Below are 15,194 nucleotides of genomic sequence, written 5' to 3'. Positions count from 1 at the left end.
GCAAAAGTGCCCAGGTGATACCGTGACAACAGTACCATGACTATTCCGGGAGGTGGCTTTGCATTGCGAAGGAATATTACAACATTTCTTGCAATCATGTTGAGTTGCGTTGTTGCAGCAACACCATTCATAACTTTCTCTCGAATGCCTTCCAGGGCTGTATTGCGATAATCTTCGCCAGCTCAAATTTGTAATCCTTCAGAGGCACCTGTCTAGATAGAGAAAGAGAGAGGACAGGTTCAGAGGTCATTTAAAATTATGACTGAAACATACTCGCTCTTCCTGGCTCTACCACTAACGGCTCTCTTCCTAATCCATCTCGCTTGGTTACCTTCACAACCGCGTAACATTGCCACTGGGCACTTTTAGTGTGACCTCTCGTGCGATCCTTGCACATTTCCTACCTCACTCACTATCGCCATCAAAGTAAGTCCACGTGAAGTTTTCTTCGTCGTCCTTTCGCGGCGCCAAGTGATCGACAGCGTTGCCCGTGACGACGACCAGACATGACAACTCAATTGCCAGCGTCCACCGGCAGGCAGCTTCTTCCGCTGCTGTCGCAGCGCGTAGCTGCTGCTATCAACTTGCCTTGCCGTTCGCGACCGGAAACGAATCCCATGGCCACCGGTGCAACGGCAGCCATGACCGGCTTGTGAACTGGCTGCCTCCCGGGAAGAAAGATGGAACTTTCTCGCTACGGAAACTTTGTTAATTATTGCACTGCGAACCTGCTGCTGCTGCTGCTCGTGTTGGAAAAGAAACGGTTAGCGTTGGGCCCTCCGAGCGAGCGTGACCTGAAGCGTAGCGAACGAACCACGCGAACCACGCCATCGCCTCAAACTTTTAACCTGTTCGCTAAGTAGTTACATTGCATTAACCGGTGTTACTTAATCGGGCACAATCTGGCACATCGGCTCAGCGTAGCCCCGGTTTTGCTCTAGGCAGCTGGCCCCAAGTGTTCACCATTTTCATAAAAAAAATCTAGATTTCATATTAATTATGAAGTACATTATAATGTTGCACTCCTTTTTTTTGTATGAAAATCGGTACCGTCAAACTTGTGCGGTTAAAATGGCGCACGATGAAACTAGGAAGTGCGGCAAGAACCTGGCACTCAGTACACGTTTCGCTCTTCGCACTCTCTCACCCTAGCAGTTTCCTATCTTCCAAGAAATCAATGATGATGCTGGTTCTACTACTTATTTACTCGGGTACCGGAATACAGGGGAAAATAACTTGTCTGTGCCAAGGGAAGTTTATCAATCGCCATCACCGGTCCAAGTCGGAAGTTTGTCGATAGCAAAGCAGCTTAAAAATAATTAAAACGTGCCAGCGGGAACTAGCATCGGCACGGACTGAGTTAGGAAGAAGCTAAAAAGGCTGAAAAATGTTCCAATAGTACAATTTCTCCTTAAGTACGTTACTTACGCATCTCCTTCTTAGCCAAGGCTCACTGGACAGTAGCACAGAGCGACTTATAAGCTTTTGCCCTTCGACAGCCTGTGGAAGTCTGCTTATAATACTCCGTGCCCGTTCCAGCCATAGAATAATAGCTTGGTGCCTTTTTTGGAGAAGGGAATGTTTGAAACATTTCTTTCAAACATAAATTAGCTTCAAACTTCCTTAATTCCAGGAGATATGCACACTATGGTCGTGCTTTTCGCTCACCATGTATGCTTCAGTTTGTGTTTAGAAGCCAGTGATCCAGTGTTGTACGTAATAATCATAAAATCTACGATGAATCTGCATGTTTTACACACAGAACACGACACACCGTACGACAATGTACCGGTGACACTATCGTGAAATCATCGCGACAGCGCACGTGGCCGCACTCTAATCAAATCTCCCGAGGAAAGTCATCTGGATTGAGTTGTAAAAACCGAAAGCTCCAATTCCCGCTCATTAGAGCTTGTCCACTCCACTGCAGGCCATTCCAGCGTACGATCAGCGTACCTCCCCCATCGAAAGGCAAACAAAGGGTTTCGGAGTTGGGTTCGTGTGGAAGAAAACACAAAACGCCCGAGTGCGACCAGAATGGAAGGGAACAGACTAACGGTAATGGCAAATTACAGGCCCATTTATGCTGCACAAAACACACTGGCCACCGCGCTGTTGCCCGGAGGTTGCGACCGTCCAATTACGAGAGAGGAAGGGCGCGAGCTGCATGCTCATGTTGGCCAGCCAGCCAGCTACGGCCAGCTTATTTATGCTCCGATCCGTTCCATGGATCGGTTCCGATCAGATTAGATCCGCTTGTGCGCGAAGAGCGAAGGTCGTCCCCGCGGACATGATGCTTCCTCTGTCGACCATCGGTGAGCATTGTGCACGGCGCTAGCGATTAGATCGCGGCTCGCGACATGAGATGGCGCGATGCGATGACATGCGATGCGGTCACGGGTAACCAGCATCAAGCACTGCTACATCCATGGGAATCACCGGCACGGGGGGGGGGGCATTACATTATGCAGGAAAAAAACCGTCCAATGGACCAAATTAGAGCTAATAGACCGCAGCTGGAAGTGGGGTTTTTGGTGAATGACCGTAAACTGAACGGTCGCGACATGGTTAGAATGGCGGGAAATTAGGCAAATATTCATATTTTATGGCATTATGAGCAGCAGCAGCAGACGATTCCAGTGTCCTTCCAGCGCTGATCATATCGTTCAGCTTAACAGCATGTTAACGTGAGACTAATTTCGGCTTCATTTTCGCACAGGTCAGTGCGCGTCAGGTTGCAAAACAACTGCAGCATCACTTTTGCAGCCCGAAAAGCAAACTGAATATGGATAAGAAAACAGTTTAGGCTGCATCTTCTGGGCGTCACCCAAGAACCAAGCTGGAACTACCTGTGGGAACATCGAACCAAATGCTCTTTGTCTAAGCGCTGACCACGCTCTCTCCACTGACCATGCTGCTGCTGCTGCTGTTGCTTGCGACACTCGCCCGAGACACTAATGCAATGCGATTCAATTAACTGTTTCAAATCGTGCACGCCGATCGCGATCGCCGTGGTGTCCGCTGAACTTGCTGTTCGGGGAAGGCGGCAGACAGGCGCATCCACTAATGGTCGTGGTGCTCATCTGGGAGCATCTTTCAAGGCCATGCCGTGCCGATTGTCTTCTGGCGGACCCGAAGGGGGAGGTATTTCTCACGAGCAAAAGAATCGAACGCCGTTCCCGCTGCCACGGTGTCACTCTGTGTAGTGAGCGATGAGCTGTGGCCGGTTGCGTCTGCCACGCGTCGCTTGTCTAGGGCCTGAACTAGGGCACAACCTTGAAGATGAAGTGGTAACCTGGGTGCAAATCCGCTTACAGCATCAGCAGCATCTGGGACGGTGCACAACTGGCGAAAGAATCTGCCAATTCCGAAAGGGAAAATTCCAGGTACTGTGAACTGTAGAGCACACGATCCCTTTACCTCATCGGGGAGCTGACCTCACCAACGTATGACGTGTCGACCTCTGGCTGCTCTCCAGTTGCCATCTTTCTCACCCCCCACATTCTTCAACTAGCGAGCGCTTAGAAAGTGAAAGTCACCGGTTGAAGCCACAGAGAGTTGACGGCGCACGGCTTTAGAAGGTACTCCATCATCGCACAAAACATCAAACAGCGCACTTCTTATGTTTGCACGGTTGTTGGTTGTTTGTTTCTGTCGCTGCCTTCACCGGCTAAAAGGCGGCTAACGGATGCAAAGTTGTTAAAAGTGTATCTCTTTCGTTGCCAAGATCGAATAGATTGTCAGCCGAGCGAGTACCGCGTACTTTCCGTGAACGGCGGGAACATTGTATTGTTGTGTTGTGACGGCAAATTAGTTTGGCACCACCAACCGGCACACCGATTCGCGGGCTGAAAATGTCAGCGTAAACGTTCACCAGCATCTGCCGAAAAGGCCTTGCCTCTTTTCCTTATCCTTGCAGCCTGCAAATGACCGGTGCGTTCACTTTTTTACAGTTACTTGTCCCATAATTTAGTTTAACATTTGACAAAAACCCTTTCTGCTTCTCGTGAGTTTGCGATGAAGGTATGAACTGGCACACGTTTTTGCAGCATTTGGAAGGTAGATGATCGCTGATGACAGCACTGGAGAGGTGCATGATGAGACATGGAAAGATCGGCGTCACTTTTACGTCAGTTCCTTTCATCGTCACCGATCCACATTCACCTAATGACTTCAAACTATTCACTGTACCTTTGGGTACCGGCGTAGCGTTAATAGCTGATCGCATCTGTAGCTCCTGTCTCTTCAGTCAAACTAACACGAAAAACAACTGATGAGTTGTATTTATTGCCCCAGCAATAATACAGCAAAAAATCGTGCTGTGAACAAGAATAGGAGGATTTTGCTGTCTTATGCTTATAAATCAAGAATCTCCTGTCGATTCTCTATCTGTCTGTTCTTTGTCGACATCGATCATTTCGATATTTATGCATTTTAGTAGTTTTGCTGCTATATTTAGTGAATGCTGATCATTCAATGGCTTCTAAAGAACGTCAAAAACGAGTTTTTACTGCATATTAATAATCGATCACGTTAGCGAAGTATCCCCCCACTATTGATGAAAGACTCTTAATTCTAATCAAAAATATTCGCCGGAATTCACCAGAATTCTACTGCTGTTTGTACAAAACCAAACATTAACAATTGATCAAAATTAACATAAATCATGCCTCGATCGTACTTGTATCCCGGAAAAACTGTTTATGAATCAACCGAACCCACTCGCTACCTGTTTACCTTGCAAATGCACTGCAATCAGTGCACAGCAAACATGGCCAGCAGCGTGGACATAATCTAAATTAAATTAGAAAGCACCCTCCCCAGACAGGAACACCATCCAGAGGGAAACCAGATTTGTCAACTGTGAGTTTACATTCCAAACGGGCAATTCCTTTTCCCCACGCTGCTAGTGAAAAGCGTCACCAAAATCATCACTGTTGACAAATGAAAGTCCCTGCTTAAAGCATTTCGGGGAGGAAAAAACCGGAAAAAGTTGAGCGATAAGACCCCCCTCCCTCCCAAACACTCGTCAACCGAATTACACTCTATCATTCTCATCACCGTCACCGGCAGAACCAGACACTATCAGCATCGTCGTCGTCCTCTTGGTGTCTGTCATCGCTAGTGGCAATCAGAAGCGCAGCAATCCCCTGGCAAATCCCTGCACCCAAGGCCAACGTGCCAAGCGTGAGGATTATTAGTTTTTCCATCCCATTACGACCATTAGCGCTTATGCTGCTTTTGGTGCTTTGGTGTCAATCTCAACCAGATTCCTCGCAACCAGATTTCGGTGCCAGTAGATCCCTCCTACGCACAGGTGCAACGGTCTAGCGTTCCCAAAACTTATAACAAACCTTCTTATTTGCTCCATTCCATTCCATTCTCACCAGATACGCCGAACTCGTGGCACTGATTGCCATCTCGTGCACACTGTTCCTGTTCATGCACACCCAGAGCCTGACGTCGCGGTTGCGCGAAATGGAGGACAAATTACAGCCACCATCGTCGCTGTCGGGGGTCGACAGTGGGCTGAGTGGAAATTCAATTAGCCAAGGTAAGTGTCCCCGCATCATTGGACTGACACCCCCACCCATCGACCGATCGGAACGTCACCGGAGAAAGAGTAAAGGTGCATCACAAGCGCCGAGGTGGTCGATAGTAAAATCAAAATTAATCACCTCACCGCTCACGGAGTCACCGTTCCTCTCTCTGCTCCCGGAGGAAAACTAATCTTAATCCGTTCTAAAGTACTTTGCGGTGCCGAGCGCGGTACCGGTACCGGTTCAAATATGTTTTTCGAATCTCGCCAATCAATTTCCCGAACCGTGCGCAATACGTGAAAACGATCCCGAAACCAATTTATTGCAATCAGCACTCGGGCACTCAAGCGGCGGGACCTGTGCGGACTGGACCTGGACCTGGACCAAATGACAAGCAATAAATGATGCTGCTGCTGGTCAAACAGGACGCAGCTGTAACGTCATTTACAGAGCACATTTATGTAAGCCAATACCCCCTTTCGGTAGCCCGTTGATCGAATGCAAATTGCTCGTCGACCACCATTTGCCGCTCTTAAATTATGCTAACACGACGTCAGGAGTTTGTGGAGCCAATTCCATTGCCCATGCACCGAATTCAGCACGACAATGATCACGACCCTTGCACAACTCGAACCCTTCGACTGACGATGACGATGATGAGCCATCTCCGGTGCGATTGACATAACGCCATCTTCGCACTCTGCGTCAGCATGAACGTCACGCACATCACACACGGAGAGGGAGCTTCTCGCTGCAATAATTATGTAGCCACGGGGGGGGGGGGGGGGGGGGGAGGTGGTCCCACTTGACCGACGCTGTAATGACCGACAGTGAGCGAGCGCCTGCCAGTGATGGGCCGGGTGAAAATTGGTTCGAAAATGTCCAAATTTGCACTCCGTCAATCGGGTCGTTCGAGCAATTAAAAGTGGATCGAAGAGGTGGTGGTGGTGGTGGTGGTGGTGGTGGTGGTCGTTGATTATTGGAATCACGTCGCTGCGTGGCAGTAGCTGGTACTAGCTTTAATTGTTGGAATGGGGGAGTCAATATTCTTTTTATGAAATTGTGACTTTTTTCACAACACTTTTATTGTCACTTTGTGTGGTGCTGGCCTTTTATTAGGCGTGCAAAAAAGGGGTTTTTAGCAGAACCTTGAAAGCAAAGCCGTATCGTGTTGATTGCAATGCACGGTTTTAGACAATGAAAGCAAGGTTTTTTCTAATAAAAAATCGAATAAAACCCAGTGTGACCTTTCTGCTGACCGTTTGGTAGCTACTGATTCACTAAGCTTTGAGGTCGGTTGAAGAAATGGCTGACATAAACCTATTATTGTTCAATTCCATGTCAATGCTACGGTTATAAAGCTATGCAAGCCTGCAATTCGCTGTTCAGAAATATATTCTAAAGTATTGAAAGGGCAGCAATGTGAACAAGCTTGAATTTCACGAGAAAACATCAGCGATTATGTTATTTTCTCTGCTTTTGTAAACACAAGATCATTTTATGATGATCATTTTGAGATCATTATTTCAGAAGGTACGCGAGAGTGCAACTTGCATTGTTCGATGAGGCCCATTAATAAATCTCCAACATGCGTCACAATCCCACACAACAATGAACCAAATGTATGTGCTTTTCAAACATATTTTACGTCAGCATAAGCAAACCTATCAAACGGGATGCAAAGTAACGAACAATACGCATGACAATGACGATCTCACCAATCCGCGTATGAGTTTAATCGAATTCATCAATTGGTATTCAAATTCAATTTTCCTTCACGCTTGAATTCTAGTACATGTCTCCATCGAGTAATGTTTGATCAGTATTGCTAAGTATCGTACGTACGAGGTTTGGGTTGAGTCACATCGCCTAACCTTGTGAACCCAAAATCAGCAACAAAAATACATATTAAATCATGTTGATACACGCTCAGTAATCAATAAACATTACATCCATCGGAACCAAGCCAACCAACACGCGCCAACAGCAATCGAATGTAGAATCTGTCAGAATCGAATTCAAACTCATAAGCGAGCGAGCGAAAAAAAAAGAATTCACTTTCGGAGCGCACAGAACCATCTGCCTTAATTTATGCCACCCTCGGCCCTTGGCGTACCCAAAAATCAGGGAAGGTTGGTGACAAGACCGGACCGAGTGGGGAGTGGTGGGAAATGATCTTCAAAACCCCCTCTTTCAAAACCCTCCATTTTCGACGCGTGTTCTTGTTTGCGATGGTCTGTAACCGGTATCGGCACCTTCCCGGAACGGGCGCACTTCCCAAATCTGACGTCGGCAATGATGAAAAAGAACACGACCGCGTGTGTCGACCTCGTGTCTCTCTGATTGAAGCCGCCTATTGGCCACTTCTTCTTCATGGAAAAATAAAAACCAACGCGATGAAACGTTGGTCTTCACCACCGCGTCTCGGCAGCTGCTTTACTCAGCTGTCCCGCGGCGGTGCAAACAGTCGCTCAAGCCGACTAGTCCCCGAACGACCGATCGAGCAAATCGGGGAGCGACACGCGAGAATGAAACTTAATGAAGCATAATATTACAATCCGCTGCCAGCGCAAAATATGTTGCATAAATATTATTACCGAAAGGCAATCGAAGCAATTGACAGGCTGTGGCTGGAGACCCGGCGACGGATCGGAAGACGGCGGTAGGACATTTTTATTCGCGGGAATTCCTTTTTCCCAATCTCTCTCCCTCTCTCGCTTTGCCAATGTCAGTCGCGCATCGTGGAATGTGATAGGAAACGACATTACGAGACCAATCCTTTCTCACGTTGCTGCTGCTGCTGCGGCTGCCATGGCCTCGGCGGATGTCACCGACAACCCGGCGAAAGGCTTCCGGTTTTGACGCCAGGACACGATGCGGAATTGCGGAAAACGATTTGGCCTCTTACCAGAGCGAACGCAAACTAGCGCGTCCCAAACACTTAACCACAGACACAAACACATACAGCAGGGCAAGTACCTGGCGCTGGCTAGGAGCGATATTGGAATGCCAAAACCATCATCAGAAGGGGCGCGACGACGATGACGGCGACGGCGACGTGGTTCGCATCGCCGGAAGCGATCGAGCATGAAGTACTTGCATGAAGTGAAAATTTATTTATTTGATTTTTCCGGCTCCTCATGCCCGATCGCACCAGCTTCGCACCGGGTGTCCGTTCAATTTTTCCCGGTTCCCGGCTCACTGGCAACGGTGAATTATGTGGCTGCTGGTACCGGATGGAGGCTGGTACCGGCTGCCAGCCAACCAACCATTAAATCCCAGCCAATGGAGGACTAGCTCATCAATTTTTGCTCGACCCTCCGCGGTCCTACGAGTCACGGCGCCCTACTGTCTCAAGATGATGCCATTTATTGTCCTTCGTCGTCTGTCGCCTCCCCAAAAACTGAGACTAGTGCCATAGTAAAGCGCCACGCGATTTATGCACCATTCCTCCTGGTCCGCGACCGGATTCTGCACTAATCGATGGAGTGGATACTGCAGGTTCTACGCTAACGACCACCAACACCACCACGCGAAGCAGCCGAAGACGCTACAATTTGTAACGACCGAAGGGAAGAAAGACAACGGACGTACGGCGAACCCAACAACTTTCTGGGCACGGTACGTTTTTTTTTTTTAATTTATTACGTAAACCACAACCAAACCAATCCGGCACATCAGGTCGTTCCCGGTTCTTGAGAGGTCGGAAAAACTTAACCAACGCTGCTTGCTGGTGCACTTGGCCTTTTCGGGTCCATCTTGAGGTTTCCACCCGACCATTTTCTCTCTCTCGCTCTACTCTTTTCTCCATCGCCTTTTGGCCATTTGCCACACCAGAAAACTGAACTGAAGCTAATGGTTGGGTTGTGTTTCGCATACGATCGGGATATCAATTGCAGCAGCAAAGGATTCGTGGGGCAAGAGCAGTCCGCATGCAGGCTAATGAGGCTGCAGCGCCATTATTGCATTTAGCTGCGCATTGGAAGCACATAAAGTTTAATGCGATTGCATTAAGTGTTGGGTGTTTTTAGCAGTTAAAAATTAAAGAGTTAAGAGATCCACCTCATGGAATCAACGGAATTCTTTCTTGATACTCAATTATTCGAAAAGAACCAAAGAAAACATTTTTATCATATAAGATTATAGTGAAATTGAAACATATTTTGCTGAATTGCTATTTGAAAGGAATATTAATAGTTTTACACACAATGTATGATTTTAATTGTTATACAATTATGCTATAACTTACATCAACAATGGAGCAAAGCGCGTGAACAATTGATCACGAAACATTTATTTAGATTTTGTTTGAATGAAATTATTCTGAAAACCAGTTAACATGTGTAGGTAATATAAACATATGATCAATGAAATACCTTTGCACGCTAGCGTCTTGGAGGTCTCGTCCTTCTCAAAGTGCCTTTAGAGGCCCCAAAGGTGCCTTGGAGGATTTTATATCCCCAAATCAGTATGTGAATATGCATTATACATTATTCAGCGTCGGCGTAAGTCGCGGCTGAGAGTTAATGCCATGTTTTGTTAAACAAAATCATATAAATTCCATCTCGTTGACCTTGCTTATTAATCTTGACATGCATAAGCTTGCATTTACATAATTTTAGTTAAAATATAATTTACATTAAGCAACCTTCTTGTCTGGTTAGATCCTGGCAAAAGCTCCGAACAATCTATCATGCACTCGTTTGGAAAACTGTTCATACTGTGATATTTCAATTGTTGCAAAACTCTGAAATATCAAACATCCCTTTTACTGTTCATGAACAATCTACCTATTTATCATACTAGAAACTATGTATTTTCCAAAATTGATTTGATAACCAAACGCAAACAAATTGCTCAGAAGCCTTCGTAATGCTGCTGATAAAAAAATAATGTTTTGAAAGGAAACCGATCGGCTGAAAACACATCACTTAAATTACATTGTTTCGACAGCACGACGAGAAAACCAAAGCTAAAGAAACAGAATTTACCATCCGAAAGCCAGCAGTCCATACGCACTTTAATCTTCAGCATCAGAAGCATGGGACGGAACTCACTTCATCACGGTTCACGCCGGGACACCACTTTAAGGCATCATCAGCCTAAGGCGAATTCAATTTTGGGGTAATTGAAGTGGGAGCTGTCTCGTCGGTCGCGACGAAACCGACGAACCAGATGAAGTGGAAACGATACGACGACGTCTCGTGCCGCGTTCTAACATCGCGCGTTCCGGGGCCAAGCAAAAACTGCGACCCTCCGAGACCCACGCTTGTCAGTTTTTAATATGACAAAATTAAATTATCCAGATACAACCCAGCATGACACGCACGTGGCACGCACCACGTGTTCACTTGCTGTGCTTTCTGTGCTTTCTGGTAATGCGTAACGCGCGCTTTGACAACATACTGTGGTTACACCCATTAAAGGTGGGGGCCCTCATTTGACAGGCTTTTCATTTCCATTTATGCAAGCAAATCTGTCCAAGACACGAAAGATTCACGTTCCGTTCCGATAAATAAATCCAGATGAAGGATACAGAAAAAGCAATCAATCCAGCTCCGCATAAATCGCATGAAGTGCGTGCTCTCGGCTTGGCAGAAAAGAGATCCATCCCGTACCAGGAATAGAGCCCAGAGATCGATAACGTTTAGTGCATGAAAGGTTTCCGTGGTAAACACGCTGATAGCGTTTGCGGATAACTGACCTCAATATTGCTCTCTAATGGAACCTCTCTGGTTGGCAGCTCTGGATTTTCACTTTCCACTACAGTCGCCCATTCACCGACGGCGAAAAGTGCATTAAGTGCCTGGGGCACTGTGCCCACAAACTCCTTGGCCACCGCGTGGCGTACATTTGAGGGGCTTCCTCCCTTCTGTGAGTATCAGTTCGTGATCTTGATGGGAAAAATTAATAACGGAATCAAATTAAGAAAAGCAAGAGGTTCCTTCCGCTTGCGAATCATCCCCGGGTGCTTCCACAAGCGAGCGATAGACGCGTACCAAGCAACCAACCAACCAGCCAGCTAAATGTCCGTTTGCACGGGTTTGATGGAGCCATAAATTACTGTTTTCGCTCCCGTGTTCCACTCGCCCGCTTGCGAGTGAGCGCCCCCTTGTCCTCGAAAACACTTAGCGGATAAGCCAGCTCCGGGTACAACCCCTTTCGACGACGACGACGACGACAACGGCGACGAGCAGAACATATGGACAGCGAAACCGTTCGAAGGACATTAAATGGCATCCACTAGATCAAATAATGCCTCCGAAAGGTTCCGGCCGGTCCATCGACAACGAGCGCGATGACGATGATGATGATGCTGCTGCTCTAGAGGACCGGAGAACCGACCGGGGGCCAACCATTTTACTGGCCACTTTTAAGAAGGCCATAAATTGCATCATTGGCTTCCGCCTTCGCGTTCCGGCGCGTTCCGTTTTGCCATAATTTGTCGGAATGCTCCATCCTTCCTGGCCTGGCACTCCTAGGGCCACTCTGGGCGTTGCTCGTTAGGTACAAAGTAGTACCAGTAGCAGTACTAGTAGTAGTAGTAGCATAAGTGCTAGTGGTAGTGGTACTATTGATAGCTGAAAGGCCTCCGGATTCACCGATGCAGCTCACTCACTGGGAATGGCAATGGGAAGTCCGCGTTGTTCGTTTCCTGTCGTTAAGGACCTACGCTCCCTACAGTGGCTTCTTTCCGATCGAAAACAGGGAACACAAGGGGCCACCAAAAAGTGTCGTTTCCAGCCGTATGGTGTGACAGACCCTGAGGGGGTTCCAGTGGCTCTTGGTGGTGGTGCTGTTCGATCCGATTCCACGAATGGTTTGAGGATTGGTTTTTTTGGTTTGGCTTTATGTGATGGCCACGATGACTGCAGTGTACGAGACTGCCACCCATAAAACGCGTCCTTTTATCGCGGGCATACTTCTTCGTTGAGGACGCCATTTGGCTCCCAATCAAACAAACCGTACGGTGTCGTGCCCTGAACCACCAAAAAGCTGCGGCCTTTTTGGCTACCGTACCGGCTAACGGGCAATTTTCTAATTTTAGGTGAACCATTAATTTGGGAAATTGAGAAATTTTCCCAACTCACACAAACAGCGACTAGGGCGTATTCCGCCTGCAGCAGTCAGATAAGACAGAGACAGAAAGAGAGAGAGAGAGTGTTGCGGGGGAATCCTTTCGAAGCGCGCACGCAACAAACTCGCAACACTAAACAGGTTGTGCGGTGCCATGTTTGCACGCTAATCCTTAATTCTGCCTAAACATGAAACTTTCCACCACGCAGCGATGAGTGTGTGCTTGGTGTGCGGGAAGGAAAAGTGGAGTTTTCGCCCGAAAATCTTAACCCATCATCATCTTCTCATCAATCAAGCAAGGACGCCAGGGAAGGGGCACACGAGCAGCAAAAGTTTTTAGGCCGAAGCCGTTTGCCCTTTTAAACCCTTCGCTAATTCCTGGTCGGAGCACGCGTTACTGCACCGTTGTCTCACTCGTTGGGTGGCTGATTCTTCCTCGGTTCCATCGGTGACGTGTTCGCAGCGATAGAGAAGCTTAAAGTGAAAAGTAAAAGCACCAAGGCGCACCTTCAGCTCCTTCCACTTGTGGCACACAAACACATGCTCATCCTTCCTGATTAATCGGGCGTTTTTTTCCCCCCCGCACATTTCCCGGACTGTTGTGTTACATGCAGAGCACCACTTCGAACGGGGCATCTCCCCCTCCCACCGGTTTGTCTTTCGTTTCGTTTTCCATTTGCCTTGTCATCACCCCAGTCCACCCCCGGGGGCTACCCGGTAGTTGACATGCTTATCAGCGACTTGTTGCGCTGAGACACTGAACATGGCACATGTCGCGCCCGATTGCGTTCTGGCCCACCGACGACGACGACGACGACCCCGGCGAGCACAAGGATGGGGTGTCGTTAATCCTTTCGGTGTTGGTGTTTTAAAAATAGATGCTGAAGCCCTGCTGTTGGAGCGAACGAGTGTTTAAATGCTTCATTCCACACTTTCCGAGAGCATGTTTTTTCTTTGGAGTGTTCTAAAGAACTAGGGAAGATCTAGGTAGCTGCTAGGATTACATTGGGTTTTCCATTTTTCCATGAATTTTAAATGATTTTCTAGATGATTGCGCAAGTGAAACGAAACTAGAGAGACCTTTCTAGCAAATTTCATTAAATATCCTCCGACGACGCGCTAAACAGAGTTAATGGGAAGGTACAAATTGAAGCAGAGGTGGCATTATTTCTTAGCAATATTAAATGCAATTAGTAATTATACAGTGGTAGACATTCGTATAGCCGCAGGTAGTTTTTTCTAGTTTTTTTCTCGTTTCTCTCAAACTAGCCGATCTTTTTTCATTTGGAATAATACAAAAGGTTTATTTTATCGTTGTTTACAACACATATTGACGAAAAACGTGTAGGACTTGTTTTCGAGAAAATATGAGAAAATTTTCAAATTTCACATGGACATTCGTATAGCCGCACCTTATGAAAAATATATTTTTCAAATAGTTTTTACGAAGCAATCTGCAAGTTGGTATTTTTTATTACTGCCTACATTTCTAACAAATCCAAAACTATAACTTGCCATGGGTTCCGATAAGATTTAATGGGTTTGCTATTCAATTTAAGTGTAACAGTCGTCAATGACCTGACTTAAACTTGAAATATTTTTATTTTACCGATTTTTTTAAGAAATCAATCCAAATAAAAACCAAAACGCTTTTTTATGTAATTGCAATAAGAAATGCATACTACACACTTGGATAAAGGGATATTTTTGTCTCCAAACCATGCATTCAATTGTTGGTGAAAATTAATTGATATGTTATTGTCCTGTAATAAAAGGCTTCAATCCCCGATAGATGAATAAAAATGTCTTGCAAAGGCTCTGTTTACATCCCTGAATACATTTGAGTTGAAATTTAAAAAATGGAAAGCTGTACGTGATAAGAAAGTTACAGCAAACATCAAACCCTCACCAACGATTTTTTGCTTTGACTTTCGATGTGGTATGGTGGGTCACTCATGGTTCAAATCATGCTAATATCGGCTCTATCCATCCAAATTATCAAGAAATTACTTATTTGCTTTGAAAAGAACTTCATTTTGCTTTTATTTTACCTACGTTACCAAATTTAGGGTAAATGAGCCGGTGGTCGTTTTGGGCATTAATCAACTTTGGCTTTGCTTTGAGTTTTTTCCCAATATTATGATTTGTTTATGATCCGTTATGTATAAAATGCGTCTGCTTATTACTGGTCCATCCATAGTTCCTTTAAATTGCCCAAAAGGTTGCCAATTTCTGGCTGATTCATGCTAAAACTGACTTTTTGTCCCTTAGGAAACTATTTTCATCGTTTTCGATAGAGGCTTAACTATCCTTTTGGATATTTTCCGTAGGAAATTATGGATGGATTTCTTATACCAACCGATAATTGAAAAAACAGAGCGATTAGATTTGCAGGTTATCAAAAATAGCTTGATTTTTTGTCATTTTTTATTTATTTGTCAGTTACCCTGGGCGCATTATTTAAAAAAAATATTAAAAGCCAGGGTGTTATCAAAAAGAGCATTTCTAAAGCTTAAAATAATCTAGAATAGTTCTACTATTGAACAAAAAATACAACCATTAAATACGTGTTAACGA

At 46.0% G+C, this 15,194-nt stretch overlaps 1 protein-coding gene across 1 annotated transcript in view; it reads left to right on the top strand.

Moving 5' to 3' along the window:
* LOC126575926 (heparan sulfate 2-O-sulfotransferase pipe) overlaps nt 1-15,194 on the top strand; it is a 103,655-nt gene that overhangs the window by 59,393 nt on the left and 29,068 nt on the right. The window contains exon 2 of the mRNA XM_050236947.1: nt 5,391-5,554. Within this exon, the coding sequence (XP_050092904.1) occupies nt 5,391-5,554 (164 nt within the window). The remainder of the gene's footprint in view (nt 1-5,390; nt 5,555-15,194) is intronic.

Source organism: Anopheles aquasalis, chromosome 3 (assembly GCF_943734665.1).
Source record: "Anopheles aquasalis chromosome 3, idAnoAquaMG_Q_19, whole genome shotgun sequence".
NCBI classification, from domain to species: domain Eukaryota; kingdom Metazoa; phylum Arthropoda; class Insecta; order Diptera; family Culicidae; genus Anopheles; species Anopheles aquasalis.
Note: the sequence above shows the minus strand (reverse complement) of the source record. Positions and strands in the feature narration are given on the sequence as shown.